Raw genomic sequence first — 14968 nt, 5'->3', positions numbered from 1 at the left:
AATAGGGCAACGAAACCAATTAAACCCCAAAATATCAATTTGATATTATCCTCTTCAAATAGGTTCAATATAAGACAATAAGCCCGCTAAAACATCACACACAAGACAACCGAGTGTTAATACGATATTTGAGAGCATAAAAGGGTATGTATAATTTGGTTTAAATAGTAAAATCAAACTGAAACATTCAAAAATTATGATTTGGTTTAATTTCTAAAAAAAGTTGATTTTATTATTAAATTTTGAAAAACTATTTACATTCTGGGTTATAGTTTGGATGGTTTCCAAATTAAACTAAACCTTAAACCATATTTTTTAAAATTATATATAAGTTAAATAATTATTTTTCATCTAAGGTTTGATGAAATGACATATTTTCATTCTTAAATTTAAAAAAGTCATTTTCTCACCCATATGTCAATTTGATTAGAAAATTTGTTAAATTTTTATAACATTATTGAAAAGAAAAAAATTTCAAGTTAAATAAAATTTTATCCCTAAAATGTTATTAAAATTATTTTTTGTATCCTTTATATTAATTTCAATTAAAAATATAAAAAAAATTGTAAATATAGATAGAAGTGTCAATGATGTATAATCATATATTTGGAAGTGTATTTTAATTTTTTTTTTTTAATTTTAGGGGTCTTAATAATTTTTCAAAGGTTCTAAAAATTTAAAAAAAGTTTGAAGGTGCTTTTAAAATTTTTTAAATTTAATATATCTATTAATAGTTTCAAAAGTGATAGTTATTCTCTAAAATATAATAAATTAGAGGTTAATATTATATTTTTTATATTTATTTTTATTTTATTTACATTTTTATTATATATGTATTTTATATTTATTTTATATCATAGATAATTATAATTTCATATTATTTATTAAGTAGAAAATATTTGAAAATAAATTATTTTTAATAGGTTTAAACCATATTTTTTTAATTTGATTTAAGCTAATTTTTTCAGTTTAAATTAAAATAATTTTTAATTTTTGAATCGTATTAAATCAAACTTGGCACAGCCTAAGAGCATAATCACCACAGTAAAATTGTGGATCTTCTACTCAATGTGCACACAAGCAACGAAGTTGGGTGGTGGTTTGCTTTGGTAAGGCTCCAAACACAATGGGCTATGTGCGATCGAGCAAAAGATATAAGTGTAGCGCGTTGAGCAAAGCAGTCTTGGCTTGTTTAGGACGAGCTTGTAGGGAAAGATTCAAATTAAATTAGTTCAGCCTCGAGAATAAGTTTAATTCAATTTGATTTAGTTTAAATTAGAAAAGTTAGATTCTTTTTAAAATTGAATCGAACTAAAATTAGAAAAAGTTTGATTCCGTTTTACTTATTAGTCAAAAATAATTTAATTTGATTTGAACTTAATTCTTAATTCAATTCGAATTACATCAAACAATTATCGAAACAATATTATTTTATTCGTTATTAGTTAAATCACAAATTTAAAGCAAGAATCTGAATAACAAATTCAAATTATAAATTTAAATCAAATTATTTTTTATTTAAATTAAGTTTAAACTATCATTAATTTGATTTATCAAAATTAATTCAAATCAATCCAACCTTACTTTGATTCAAACTCAAATTAGGAATGTAAAGACTCAACTTCAGATTCGAAATGCGTGGCACGGCAGACGCCTTGCTGAAAGTAAATAAATTTATGGTATTGAGAAGGCCCGTTAGCCTTGGCCCAATGTATTATTTTTGTGTCTTCGTCCAAGAGAAGCAAAACGTTAATTCCACACTAACCCATGCGACAATGCCTATGACTTGTACACGTACAAAACAAACAATCTTTTTACCTGTCTTTCCAAAGAAGGTAATTAATAAAATTTTAATTTTGACTTTGCTTCGGAGAAAGCTCCAAGAAATTCACCAATCTCGTCAACAATTCCCCCCTTGAGCCTTTTTAAAATTAAATTCTCACCCAAAATCTAATTTAGTTAATAATTAAAAACACTGCCACTATATTAAAAATAAAATTGTTACAATCATTTTAAACTATTTACTTTTATAAAATTATCATATTAACTCTTGTTAACAATTATTAATTAACAGTTTAATCATTGAAATCACATAAAAATAGATACAATCTTATCAAATTACAATTAAAAGGTGATGTGAGAGATAGTATCATACCTCTTTAGTGTCATCGCTATTGAGTTACATTTTTCTCAGTATGATCCTAAGGATGGCATAAGTAATATTTTTTCCTTATTTATTTTTTCAAATTTTAGGCAAAAAATTGATAATTATAAATTTTTTTATGAGTAATATTATATATATCTATTTTAGATATAAAATTATATATATATTTTTATATATGTTATTATTTAATTTTAATTTAAAATAATCTAATTATATAATAAAATCAATAAAACTATATGTATCTAATTTGGGTACATAAATATATACACATTTATATGTGTCATCATGTGATTGGATAATTTTGAATTAAGAAAAAAACAATAATCAATCATATGAAGACACATATGAGTGTGTATATATTTATGTATCTAAAATAGGTATACATAATATTACTCTAATAAAATATATATTAAAATAAATATATATAATTTTTTTGTTTTTTTCACCGTAAATTTTAAAGATGAAAAAAAGGAAAGGATGACAAAATTGCGTTCCCGATTCAAATCCAACCAACATTCAAACCGAAAGTCGTCCCCTCTTTTCCTGGAGTCCCAAAACTCCACGAGCCAAGCGATCCACCACTCCCACTCTTCCACGTGTTCTCCTCCTATTCGTTCATTTCTTTCCCTCATGCCTAAGAAACCGCCGACCGCTGGACGCCTGGACTGTTAGTTTTCATCCCTTTATTATTATTATTATTTTTAATATAAATATCTTACCAGTTACAACAACGGCTCTGTCCATCTTCATTATTTGTTTTCTGTAAAACATGGATGTCAAAGCGGTGTCGTTTTTGGTCCTCTTTTCTCTCCTCTTTGTCTCCGCAATTTCGGCCGACACTTTCTCCGACGATCAGTTGATCAAGCAAGTTACGGACGGTTCCGATGAGCTCTTGGGAGCAGAGCATCACTTCACGCTCTTCAAGAGAAAATTCGGGAAATCTTATGCTTCTCAGGAGGAACACGATTACAGGTTCAGCGTGTTTAAGAGAAACTTGAGACGTGCCGCGCGTCACCAGAAGCTCGATCCGACCGCGACTCACGGGGTGACTCAGTTCTCCGATTTGACCCCGGCCGAGTTCCGAAGGACTTTTCTCGGTTTGAGGAAGTTGAGGCTGCCTAAGGACGCGAATCAAGCACCGATCTTGCCTACTAGTGATTTGCCTGAGGATTTTGATTGGAGAGAAAAAGGAGCTGTGACGCCTGTCAAAAATCAGGTTTTTATCTTTTTTTTTTCTCTGTTTCACCGCAATATTCAATATATTTTATTTTGTTTATATTACTGGATTGGTGTTAATAAGGATTTTTTTAAAGTAAATAAATAGAGAGCAGTAGTTTGACTTTTTTGATCTGGTTATGTTCTTGATTTCGGATTTGGTAATTTTAAATGCTCTTTATTATTGTAAATTTTATTATATATATTATTGAATACAGAGTTTTCATGTTTCATTTTGTCCGGAGAGGTGAGTTATCAATTATGCTTTATTCTGTATTATTATTATTTTTTTCAAATTAAGCTGTTGTATGATAGGTTGACTTTCATATTCTTTCAACTATTCTTTTATTGGAGATTATTTCTTAGTAATGCTTATTTTACAAGAAAATGTGATGAATTATGTATTAATGATGACTGTTTGGAGGATTGATTAGGGTTCATGTGGATCATGCTGGAGTTTCAGTACCACCGGAGCTTTGGAAGGTGCTAATTTCCTTGAAACAGGAAAGCTTGTTAGCCTTAGTGAGCAACAGCTTGTGGATTGCGATCATGAGGTTTGATTATCGATGCTTTTCTTTTTATTGCTTTATTTGCATTTTGTCAGGAAGATTTGTATTATATGGCTATGATAGGTATTGTTGTGCATATGGCATATTTGAATTTTTATTACATCGGCTTGTTCTTCAGCCCCCTTGAACCTGCTTCTGTTTTTGCTTGATGTTGGGTGTGATTGTGATTCCTCATGGTTTTTTGTGTGTTAGAATTTGCAACTTATTGTAAGATATCAAACTTCTCCTGGAACTAATCCTTAAAGAAGGGAACACCTGTTCTGGTAAAAAAACCTGGTTGAGTGTGATTGTGAATGTCTTTTGCAATAATGGTTTTTTTTTAACCAGGTTAGGAGCACTGCTGAACATGCTCTTTGTTTCCTGCAGTACCTTGTCTAATGCCCCTTTTGGATTCTGCCGTGTGATTTTATGGAGTATCTTTTCTTGAATCCTCTGCTTTAACCCCTTTGTGTTTCCATTGTATTATGTATACAGTTAGATAAGTTCATCTGATGCCCATTTATTGTTTAAATTGGTGCAGTTTAGTGCGTCCATCAACTTTTGCACACTTACATGTTTAGAATCCAATAAGCTTGTATATGTAAAGTGACTTATTAACCTCAGATTATTTTGACTCTTCTAATTGATCGTGTATACTATCTGCAGTGTGATCCAGAGGAGGAAGGTGCTTGTGACTCTGGATGCAATGGTGGGCTCATGAATAGTGCCTTTGAATACACACTCAAAGCTGGTGGACTCATGCGAGAAGAAGACTATCCTTACACTGGTACTGACCGTGACACCTGCAAATTTGATAAGACTAAGATTGCTGCCAAAGTGGCCAACTTCAGTGTTGTCTCCCTTGATGAGGATCAGATTGCCGCCAATCTTGTGAAAAATGGTCCTCTTGCAGGTCATTAACTATTACGGCTTATTGTTATGTGCTGCACGGAATATTTTTTTGTTGCCTATTGTTTTATGGTAATGGTTAATAGCTGTAATTCTCTTAACTTTTCCTTTGTGTGAATGCAGTGGCCATTAATGCTGTGTTCATGCAAACATACATTGGAGGTGTTTCGTGCCCGTACATATGTTCAAAGCGGTTGGATCACGGGGTTTTGCTTGTGGGGTACGGTTCAGCTGGCTATGCTCCAATCAGGATGAAGGAGAAGCCATACTGGATCATTAAGAATTCATGGGGAGAAAACTGGGGAGAGAATGGTTTCTACAAAATCTGCAGGGGTCGCAACATCTGTGGAGTCGACTCTATGGTATCTACTGTTGCTGCTGCTGTTCGTTCTGACTCTGAGTAGGCCATAAACATTGCTGATTTGTATATAAGTTGTTTTAGTTTGATGTTGGAAAAACTTGATTCAGACTTTTAGCTTGTCATATTCCCCATCAAAGCGTAAGATTGAAATTTCTTATGCGCTTGGGTTGCTCAAACTATTTAAAGCGTTTTATTTATGATTTGTATTGCCATCTTCATCTGTCTTTATTGTGAGAATGCTGTATTATATGGTTCATATAAATCTATGAAATACAGGATGGCAAGTCCCCACTTTGTTTTTAAATAAAATAGAATTTTATATGTATGCCATGTTCTGAATGCTCAAAGTGTGGTAGGTGGCTTGTGCAAATAACCATAATTATAATTCATAGCTGTTATTAAGTTTTATAATTTGTTTATAATGAGGTTTAATTTTGGTACTAAAGATGATACGTGACCGCATGATTTGGATGTGTTCGTGCAGGATATACCTAAATTAATGCTAATAGCTTTTTCAATATAATTATGTATGCTTACCTTAGGTATACAAAATATGCTTATATATTTTGTGATTTTAAATTAAAGATAAATTAACAATCAATTATATGATGACACATATATATACATAATTGTATACCTAAAGTGAATACGTACTGCTCATATAATCTTACATGCCAGATTTTTATACCTATATTGGAAAGATTCTGACCAATATTGTCTCCGGATGAATATAGTCCCCTGATAACATTCGAAACTTTACGTTAAGCAGATTTTGGGGTCCCCAATCGGTTCCAGCTTCCAAATTGAAGAGATAATTTAAGAGAAGAGGGTAGCTTTTATGCATAAAGTACCACTTTATTCTTCATTCAAGCCCACTGGAATCAAACCGAAAGTGCACAAGCATCTTCTTATCTTTATTTTTATTGTTCACTTTAAGCCACAAGATTCCCCTGTAAATCTATCATATATTGGCACATAAAATGAAATTTATATTACCAAAATTCAATATAAACCACACCAAAAGACTAAGTTTTATGATTTTTTTTTAATTTTATATAAATAAATGGCTGAATAAATCAAATATGCAATTATTACACATGGCACTAACCGGGCAACCACATACATGCCACTGGCCTAGTATGGCAACTGTTTATTCCTCCCAATAACAAATAAAAAACCGTTAGAAGCTCCCTCCAATTCCTTGTACATGATTTCATGTTGATCAACCTTTCTATCATGTTTAAATGAAAAAATGAATGCAGATCCATAAATATGCACACTAAACTCCCTAAAACTCAACAGAAACAATCATTATTTGATGGAGCAGATCATTCATCTTCATCACTGAGCAAAGTGAATGAAAATGGATAGAATTTGTAACCATCTCCCTCGTAGAACTTGTTCTGGAATTCCACCCAGTGAAGACGCAAAGCATGTAGGAAAGCACTAAGAGTTTCCATCACTAGTAACACACCAACAGTTGCACAGATAAAGATGATAATGCCAACAATACGAATAATTACATTGTTGAACCTGCACAAAAAATTAACATAATATTATCAAACCATATATATTCTATATCATAATAATCCAGAGAGGTAAATGAAAACATTAAGAAAATTATAGATCTCAAGATGAATTTCAGAAAGTTATGATTTTCCAAGACAAGACACTTAACTAGGTTGATTTTTCCAACTTTTTAAGTATTATCTTAAATGGAACTACTGTTATTGTTGTCTATTGATGTCATTACAATAAAAGTAATGTTTAATCATTGTCATAAACTGCTGCTATTTTGAACGCCACCACCCCCCAAAAAATAAAAAATAAAAACCAGTATTAAAAAATGAATTAACTCACCCCCAAGCAAGCATGAGGACCTTCTCATAGAATACACTAGACAGTTCTGAGTGGGCAAGACTGCAGAGAGAGTAAATAAGAACATGGAAAACAAGCATTATTAGCGTCCATTAAAAAATCAGTATAATTACACTAACAAAGTCACGATATTGAATTAAGTGACCATAGTCTATCAAGTGGAATATATGGTAGAAGTTATTAGTGCTATATCATAAGGGCACTTAAGATAAGGGTATCTGCACATAAACATAAAAGGTTGAACTGATTTCTACTGTATTCAATCTTCAGTTAGGATACAGAAATATTATTCTAATTTAACAAAGACAATTGACAAATCAATCTTACAATTACATACCTCAAAGCCCATAAACGAAGGTATGAAGCTGTGTTTGAAACTGCTCCAAGTACAAACTCAATGGTGTGGATGAGTTGATGTACAAAAACTTCGCTAAACTCAAATTCTTCATGACCATGGGAATTATGGTTAGCTTCTGGTTGAAGAGAATCGTCAGTAGTCTGAATTAGTAATGGATATGATTCGCCTTGGTGCCTCTGAAAAAACATGATATCAGAAGTGGAGGAAAAAGAAGAGAAAAGAAATCTCTACAACATATAAAAGGGCATCAGGATGCGGAAATCCTCCTGCGTACCTCTTCATGTTGCTTCTTCAAAAGAAAAGGCTTTGGAAGCAGCATCCATGGTACAGAAACAAGAGCCAGCAATAGCAACACTAACTGAAAATAAAATTGGACTAGATCGATAAATGAGATTCCAAATATGCATGGGAAAAATCTTGAAAAGGGAGGAAAAGCCTACCTGAGCTGTTTTTTGTCCAGGAAAAAGCTGGTTTTCCCCCAACTCGTCAGTGGGACTCAGGAACATGTATATCATAATGTGATATAAATCAGCTCGTGAACCAGTGCACCACTTCACAATGATAAGGAGCGATAAATAGCCAAACAGGCTGTTTAGAAATATCACCTGTGGAATAAACTGAAACCTGGAATAATGCACGAAAATATACCATCTTTTAGTTCTATACTACAAACCACTCTGACAACTCAAGAAGAACATAGAAGCCACTGAGCCAAGCTGAGCACCAGATTACCATATCAAACTTACCAGATGTTCAGGCTGTTTCTGAAGAAGTTTGCATTGAAATAACTCAATATGATCCCAAGGTTCATCTGGGCCACCCCAAGAAGAATTGACATTTTCATCTTCAGAGAGTTGAGAAAGGGAAGCTCACTGCGTGTACCATGCCATACAGGATCCACACCAAATGGGTAAGTTTCACGTACTTTAATTAAACCAGCAGTAGTAGCATCCCTGCCAAAGAAGTTTGCAAAATACACCCACTATCAGCACAAGAATATATAGCATACAATTTAGAGGGAAAGTTTTACAACATTAAGCACCAAAAGGTGCTTGTCAGATACCTGCAAGACAGATCTCTGCACACATATGCTGAGGGACCAAATAATTTAAATGGGACTGAGAAGAACTCATTATAGACCAGGCCAGTGTAAATTGAAAACAGCGCCATCATTAGAATGACATAACGGCCACCAAATGTCATTTCTGTGATGTCTCCAAGCTTCTGTAGTTTATAAAATTGTAATTTAATTACAAAGCATAAATATAACAGCATACTGGAAAGATAAAACAAAAAAACTGCCCAGTAAAGATGAAAAAACAGTTAAGCACTGAGATTACCTGGCCTGAAAGTTTCTTCTCCCTGAATATAAAAACTAATGTTGCAAGTAACAAACATATTCCATGTCCCCAATCACCAAACATGACAGCGAAAAGAAAAGGGAATGTGACAATAGTGTATACACCGGGATTTGCTTCCTGATACTTGGCCACCCTGTGATTGCAAGTCATCATGGAATTTAATCCCAATTAATTTGATCTCATTTGCAAATAAATATACAAAAAACATAAATATACATTACAAACACAATACCCAGAAAGAAATCGACAGGATAATTATCTCCAGAAAAAGATTGAGCTGAGAGTAGTAGGACGAGAAAGCATATAAGAGTCTACTAGAGTACACTAAATATCCTATACATTCCAGATAGATCACTCATTGTAGTTAAATATGCAACCATACAATGAAGACTGTCCCCTTAGACGTCAGCATAGACCAAAAACTATTTTTCAGGAGCTTACTATAGATGTACCGACAATTCTACAGCTTAACCTTAACTGTTGTATAACACGTACTCCCACAATAATGTTATAGAATAAAAATAGGAGCTCCAATTGCTACATTTCACAATATGCCTGAGATGAGAAATATATGTAGCTTTGAAGATCAAAGGTATTTATTTGTTGTTTTTCATCTTTTTCAGGAGTTGATGGCTAGTTTGGACAAAGCTTAAGAAGAATGTGCTGGACCTGACATGAGGATAAAGTCTCAACTCCTTATCCAGCAGAAGCTCACAAGAGACCTATGGCTTCATGGTTGGAACTTTTTGGGTATCTTTTTCAATTTCCTAAGCAGACAATTTATCAAGAAATGATATCAGAAGGTGATATAGATTCCTTCATTTGGGGCGAGGTAGGAGTTTATATATTATGGTTGGGCACTTACCTATCAACTTAAGTTTTGTATTAATGTAATAACAGAACCAGATGACCTAAGTTCGAATCTTCCTATTGCATGATCAAATTTAGAACAAAAATTTTACTTCTTTTTATGAGTTCAGCTCACATGAAATGTAAGTGAAATAATCTTAAAGTTAAACCCACCCGTATGCATCAACAATCTCCTGAAAAGCGGAAGTGAATTTGTTTGTACGAAAATAGGTAGGTGGTGCTTCCCTTGTGTGCAAAATCTGGAAAATGGCACCAACTTGTGAGTTGGAGTCAAATGCAGCCCGATTCAGTGCTTCCTGAATCTGCCCAGATGAGATCAATTTTAGTTTGTAAGTAATCAACTTAGTATCTCTCAAGCAGATCGATGTTATAATTTAAACTGAACCACTATGATCTCTCTTGAGAGCTTGCAGAAACAAAAGGGAAAGCATTTACCTCCTTTGTGGCAAAGACAGGACTCCAGCCCTCAGCCACAAGACACTTTTTAGTCACATCAAGGCTAAGCATATTCAAAGTGTGATAGATGGATTTCTCCTTCTTTACCTTCATGAGTTCAAAATAAATTATCAATAAATGATTGAACAAAATATCAATCACTCAAATTTAGCACGCTATACACATTAAATTGGTCAAATCTAATGTAGAGAACAGAAAGATGAAACAGGTTCACAAAGCTTTTTTGACAGACCAAAAGGTTCCACTGCTCAAAATTGTCTCCAATTGTTTGCAACAAATTGCCACGGTGAAGCAGTCCGGCATCTATAGTAGTCTTCAGTTCTGAGAGTCTTTCTGAAACCTAAAATATGAACAAGTGAAAAGTAAAGTTCTCTGCCCAAAGGATCGGAATGCAATTATCATGCTTGGAACATATTTTATAATTCTCTAAAGAGATAGAATACTTGGTAAGCACATCACAACCTGGTTTCCTGCCAGTTCTTCAGTTCCAAGTCCCAACATGATTCTTATTCAAGAACATCAAGAAAAGATATAGACTCATCTTATTCTAAGCACTCGCTCATAAATAACAAGTCTCAATTTTAGAAGCAAAAGACAATGTAGAATTTAATGCCCGATATATAAGAAAAAGAAACACTAAAACAATCAAGAAGCAATCCTGATCAAGGACAGCATAAAGGAAAAAAATGCCAGTGTCAAACTAGAGAGGGTTGCATACCTCTGCGATTCCCTGAGCTTGTTTCTCCATATCTTCACAGAAAGGATATCGATTTGCCCCAAAAGCTTCACAAATTTTCAAGATTTTGTTCTTTGCTATTTCACCAGAATAGAAAATCACAAATACATTTTTCTCTACCTGCTTATTAGCATTAACAAATCAAAGAAGAGGCACAAAACGCAGTAAAAGAGATAAAAGGATATAAGTGAATCAAATTCTTGGAGAACCTAATAAATCCTAAAAATTTCATGCATCAAAAACTAAAAATAACCAGAATGCTAATGATCATATCCTCATGCATAAACTGGAAACTACACTACATTATTTAAGACCTAAACCTAAACTAGAAAACTAGAATAAGTTCAAAACAATATTGTGTACATAAATACACAAAACCATAGCATCTTACATTTGAGAAGATTAGCTAGAAAAGACTCTGTTATGAAACCATTTTCTACTCAGAATGAGCATAGCCCAAAAAGGTCGATGACAACTAATCTTAGATTGAGGCAATTATAAATGCAGGCCAAAGCAATTACATGAATTTGGGCGGCTTGGACTGTGTAGCAACCACAGGATTGAAAAGGCAAGAATCAATTAATTGTGATTCTGGTGAAAGAAGCCTATGTGAACCTGTGTGCATTTTGCACACTTTTTTTTTTTTTTTACAATAGCAAAGAAAGTATATTATTAGCAAAAGAGGTCAAAAGTATACACTTAAGCAGACTAGTCGTTACAAAGGGTTTGATGAGGAAACGTATAACTTATCTAAGATAATAGGTGCAGAAAGGAATAACTAGATGTTTGAAAACAATTAAAAGAGCAGCCCTGAAGACCAGTTCCCAAAAAAATATACTAGAAGGATAGGAGATTGCTGCTTCATGATTCATTTGAATGAAACAAAAAGACAATACCCAGGTATATAATAAAAGAGTAGTGTTATGTGTACAAACAATGACATATCACTATGTGATTGGGTGTTGTTTTATCTCTAATTTAAAACTATCCAATCACATGGTGACATGTTATTGTTTATGCACATAATTTTATTGATAATAAAAACAAAACAAAAACAATATTATAATTACACTCATTCATCTTGTAGAAGTTTGTTTAATTAGAAAAAATAATAACTTGCTTTATCATATATAATAAAAATAAAAACAAAAACACATACAAAATATTTGCAGGGACTCACCTTCTCTCCAGAAGCAGGATCAGTCACAGGGTCCTCAACAGCAACCTGCTTTAAAAACACATTACCCCTAGTAGCACGAAAAAGAATCCTTTCAAATGCCATAGATTTTTCTCTAGGTACAAGACCAGCAAGAAAACCCAATTTTATTTGCTTCAATGGATCCTACAAAACAGACAGAAAAATTGTTATGATGAAATATAACAGCATACAGATCGCACTAGAAATCAGAAGAGAGAGGAAAAGAGAGAGAGGGAGTCAGTGTCTGTACTTTCTCTTGTAATAAAGGTGTTTCAATGGACTCTTCAGCAGTTTGATGTGATTCCATTTCTCTCTGTGAGGCAATGTGTAGAGCTGAAGAAAAAAACTCACCAGCCTACAAGTTTGTAAAAGATGAACAATGAAAAAATGAGACTATGGTGAAAAATTTATTCAGCTTAATTAAGAAATTTAAGAAAACATCGTCATGGTACAATATAGCAAATGGATTATTTACGTTTAACCCAAAAAGGCAAGGCAAAAAGAGTTGTTTCTGAGAAATATCCAAATTTTAATAGCTCAATAATGATTGTTGAGAATTCAATATATGCCTCAACTTTCTAGTGCTTCACTCATAGGCACAAGAGTCCATGGGATGCTATTGCACAGCTCTTTCCCAAATTGTTTCAACAAGGAGCACTGAGGGCTGAAACAGAGCCATAACAAGTATATCTATTTCTCTACAGGCATGTAACTTAATTGAAGTTGCCTGAACTTAAATTAAGCATTAGAAATTATCATACTCCAAAGCCCATAATGCAATTATTGTAATATTTTTAGGAACTCACTAACAAATTTTACCTTACTGATTTCTCTAAAGTGTTAACAAGGGAACGTTCTAGTCTTTTTTCCATGCCCCATGATGAATTTTGTTGCTTACATTAAATATCATAAATCTATCAAACCAATTGTATTATAATAGATGTAAGTGATCTCTTGTCATATGTAACACGAGATTTTAGAACCACTACAATCACCCATGACTATAGCAACAAACAAAGCTGTACCTTATGCAATACAAGCTTATATTCTACAAGTTCACTATATGAGTGTTGCAGTGTTTCTCCATTTGCATTAATTTCAATCAGCTCTGCCTCAACTTCTCCAAGTTTTACCTAGCATATCAAAAACCAAAAAAGGGCTCACGTATAACTGATTAATATACAGTTTCATTTCTAGTAAAAATAAATAAAGATCATAACACACCTCCAGGTCATCTATGTCGTTGTCAACTGTTCTTGTAGACTTTATTGGAGGTGTCAAACCTGCTTTCAGCATTTGATCCTTGAAAAAACGAAGTTTACGCGCCATCTCCCCACATTTTTTTATCTTCAGGAAAAAGTTAAATCAATAACAGATGACAACATATCAAAAAAATATTAAATTTCTATCCAATGTCAAGACAACTAAAAGTAAGATCATTAACCACTTATTGATTTAAGAATATTTTCTTTTTGTTAAATCAATATGACGTAGAATAGCTAGAAGCATATAAGATGAGAACTACGACATCAGCCACATTGAACAAATAATTAAAAAAATAAGCACACACCTGAGCAGCATAAGTTCGTTGAAATGGACTCTTCTCCGCATTAAGCTGAAAGAATAAATACATTGAACATACGACATCAGCCACATTCCAATATTCAAATCACAATTTCCCAAGTATAATTTAACTTCATGATTGATCTCATCAACAACAAATGCAAAACCACCAACAATTCTAGATTATTACTCATTAGTGCTATTAATTATAAAGAGGCAGAACATTCAATTTAACTCTCACAATCAATTACACCTAACAAAAACCTAGTAAAGAACACCAAATTATTCAATTACTACGAGAACACGAAATTAGAAAAAGACAAAGTAAAATTCATAATCAGAAAGCGGACGTACATCTTTGAACTGAACAAGGCCGAGTTCACCAAGATAAGAGACAGTGACGTGAGCGGATTCGATAGGGATGATGATTTGAACCAATTGCATCGGCTCAGACCGGAATAGATCCATCGGCGGACAGCATCCGCCTCCTCCGTGCCTCTCAGCCATTACCTCTAGAGTCCTATTAGATTCGTTCAGGCTCTCTCAAATTGTGGCCGTATATGCGCTCAGTGAAACTCACAGGCGAAATGCAGAGAATAGAGGTTACTGACAATGAGAGACAGAAAAAATAAAGATGAATGATTAATTGACAAGCACGCAAGAGAGAGGAAGCTGCTCAAAGGAATGTCGTTTTGTTTTTCCCCCCGCAACCGTCCCCGTATTTGTTTTGATTTTTGGGATTTACTGTATTTATTTAAATGGTAATTAATTAAAATGCTCAAAATTTACCAAATCCTTATTGGTGATATAGATTTAGTAAATTCTTTATTGGTGATATCAGGGTGGGACAAAATTATTTCATATATATTTTTGTCAATATTTGCTTTCATCATTTATTACTATATCTATATACATAATCTTGCTTAAAATAAAGAAAAATGTTAATAAATTGTTCATTTTCATCATTTATTACTTAAAATATTATGATTTATTTATTTATTTATGCAAAGAATTTTGAGATTCTATGGATGTCAAGTCCATTGATTTTTAATTCTTGAGTTTTGTATGGAATAGTTTGAATTAATTATAATTATATTGATTTTTGTTAATGTTTTAGTGATTATATAGTTGTTAGAATACGTTTTTAGGTGAAATGGGGCATGAAAATGGGCATTTCAATTAAATATAATAGTTCGTGTCATTAGATCATATTTGTGTCATATCAGTTTAAGTTTTATATCAAAACCTTCAACTTTGATCTGATTCGAATTAGAATAATATCAAAAAAATTTAACTTTAATCAAACTTTTGAATATTTAAGTTGATCTGATCCGACCCAAATTGATCCAAA

The 14968-nt window shown here is 32.8% G+C and overlaps 2 protein-coding genes across 2 annotated transcripts; one reads left to right on the top strand and one right to left on the bottom strand.

Moving 5' to 3' along the window:
• Positions 1-2891: 2891 nt before the first annotated feature.
• LOC123213257 (cysteine protease RD19A-like) lies at positions 2892-5501 on the top strand. The gene is made up of 4 exons (XM_044632651.1): positions 2892-3380; positions 3814-3933; positions 4594-4840; positions 4960-5501. Exons 1-4 carry the CDS (start codon positions 2934-2936, stop codon positions 5238-5240), a joined length of 1095 nt encoding a protein of 364 aa, XP_044488586.1. The 5' UTR covers positions 2892-2933; the 3' UTR covers positions 5241-5501.
• A 722-nt stretch (positions 5502-6223) lies between these two features.
• LOC123213256 (V-type proton ATPase subunit a3-like) lies at positions 6224-14321 on the bottom strand. Its single transcript, XM_044632650.1, has 18 exons — positions 13972-14321; positions 13625-13669; positions 13279-13401; positions 13080-13187; positions 12305-12409; positions 12037-12198; positions 10839-10976; positions 10353-10460; positions 10100-10207; positions 9818-9966; positions 8774-8927; positions 8497-8657; positions 8180-8386; positions 7874-8057; positions 7708-7791; positions 7413-7609; positions 7058-7117; positions 6224-6730 (listed from the first exon to the last, which is right to left on the bottom strand). The coding sequence occupies exons 1-18, from the start codon at positions 14122-14124 to the stop codon at positions 6526-6528; spliced, it is 2451 nt and encodes an 816-aa protein (XP_044488585.1). The 5' UTR covers positions 14125-14321; the 3' UTR covers positions 6224-6525.
• Positions 14322-14968: the final 647 nt, after the last annotated feature.

Source organism: Mangifera indica, chromosome 4, assembly GCF_011075055.1.
Source record: "Mangifera indica cultivar Alphonso chromosome 4, CATAS_Mindica_2.1, whole genome shotgun sequence".
NCBI lineage: Eukaryota > Viridiplantae > Streptophyta > Magnoliopsida > Sapindales > Anacardiaceae > Mangifera > Mangifera indica.
This window is presented reverse-complemented; position numbering and strand designations above follow the sequence as displayed.

Excerpts from the sequence above, each read along its gene's own strand:
- LOC123213257 (XM_044632651.1), top strand. The coding sequence starts at position 2,934 with ATGGATGTCAAAGCGGTGTCGTTTTTGGTCCTCTTTTCTCTCCTCTTT. Across the intron at positions 3,934-4,593 it reads TTGTGGATTGCGATCATGAG|TGTGATCCAGAGGAGGAAGG; the intron begins GTTTGATTATCG and ends TACTATCTGCAG. Across the intron at positions 4,841-4,959 it reads GAAAAATGGTCCTCTTGCAG|TGGCCATTAATGCTGTGTTC; the intron begins GTCATTAACTAT and ends GTGTGAATGCAG.
- LOC123213256 (XM_044632650.1), bottom strand. The coding sequence starts at position 14,124 with ATGGCTGAGAGGCACGGAGGAGGCGGATGCTGTCCGCCGATGGATCTA. Across the intron at positions 13,670-13,971 it reads GCCTTGTTCAGTTCAAAGAT|CTTAATGCGGAGAAGAGTCC; the intron begins GTACGTCCGCTT and ends TTATTCTTTCAG. Across the intron at positions 10,977-12,036 it reads ATCCTGCTTCTGGAGAGAAG|GTAGAGAAAAATGTATTTGT; the intron begins GTGAGTCCCTGC and ends GCTAATAAGCAG.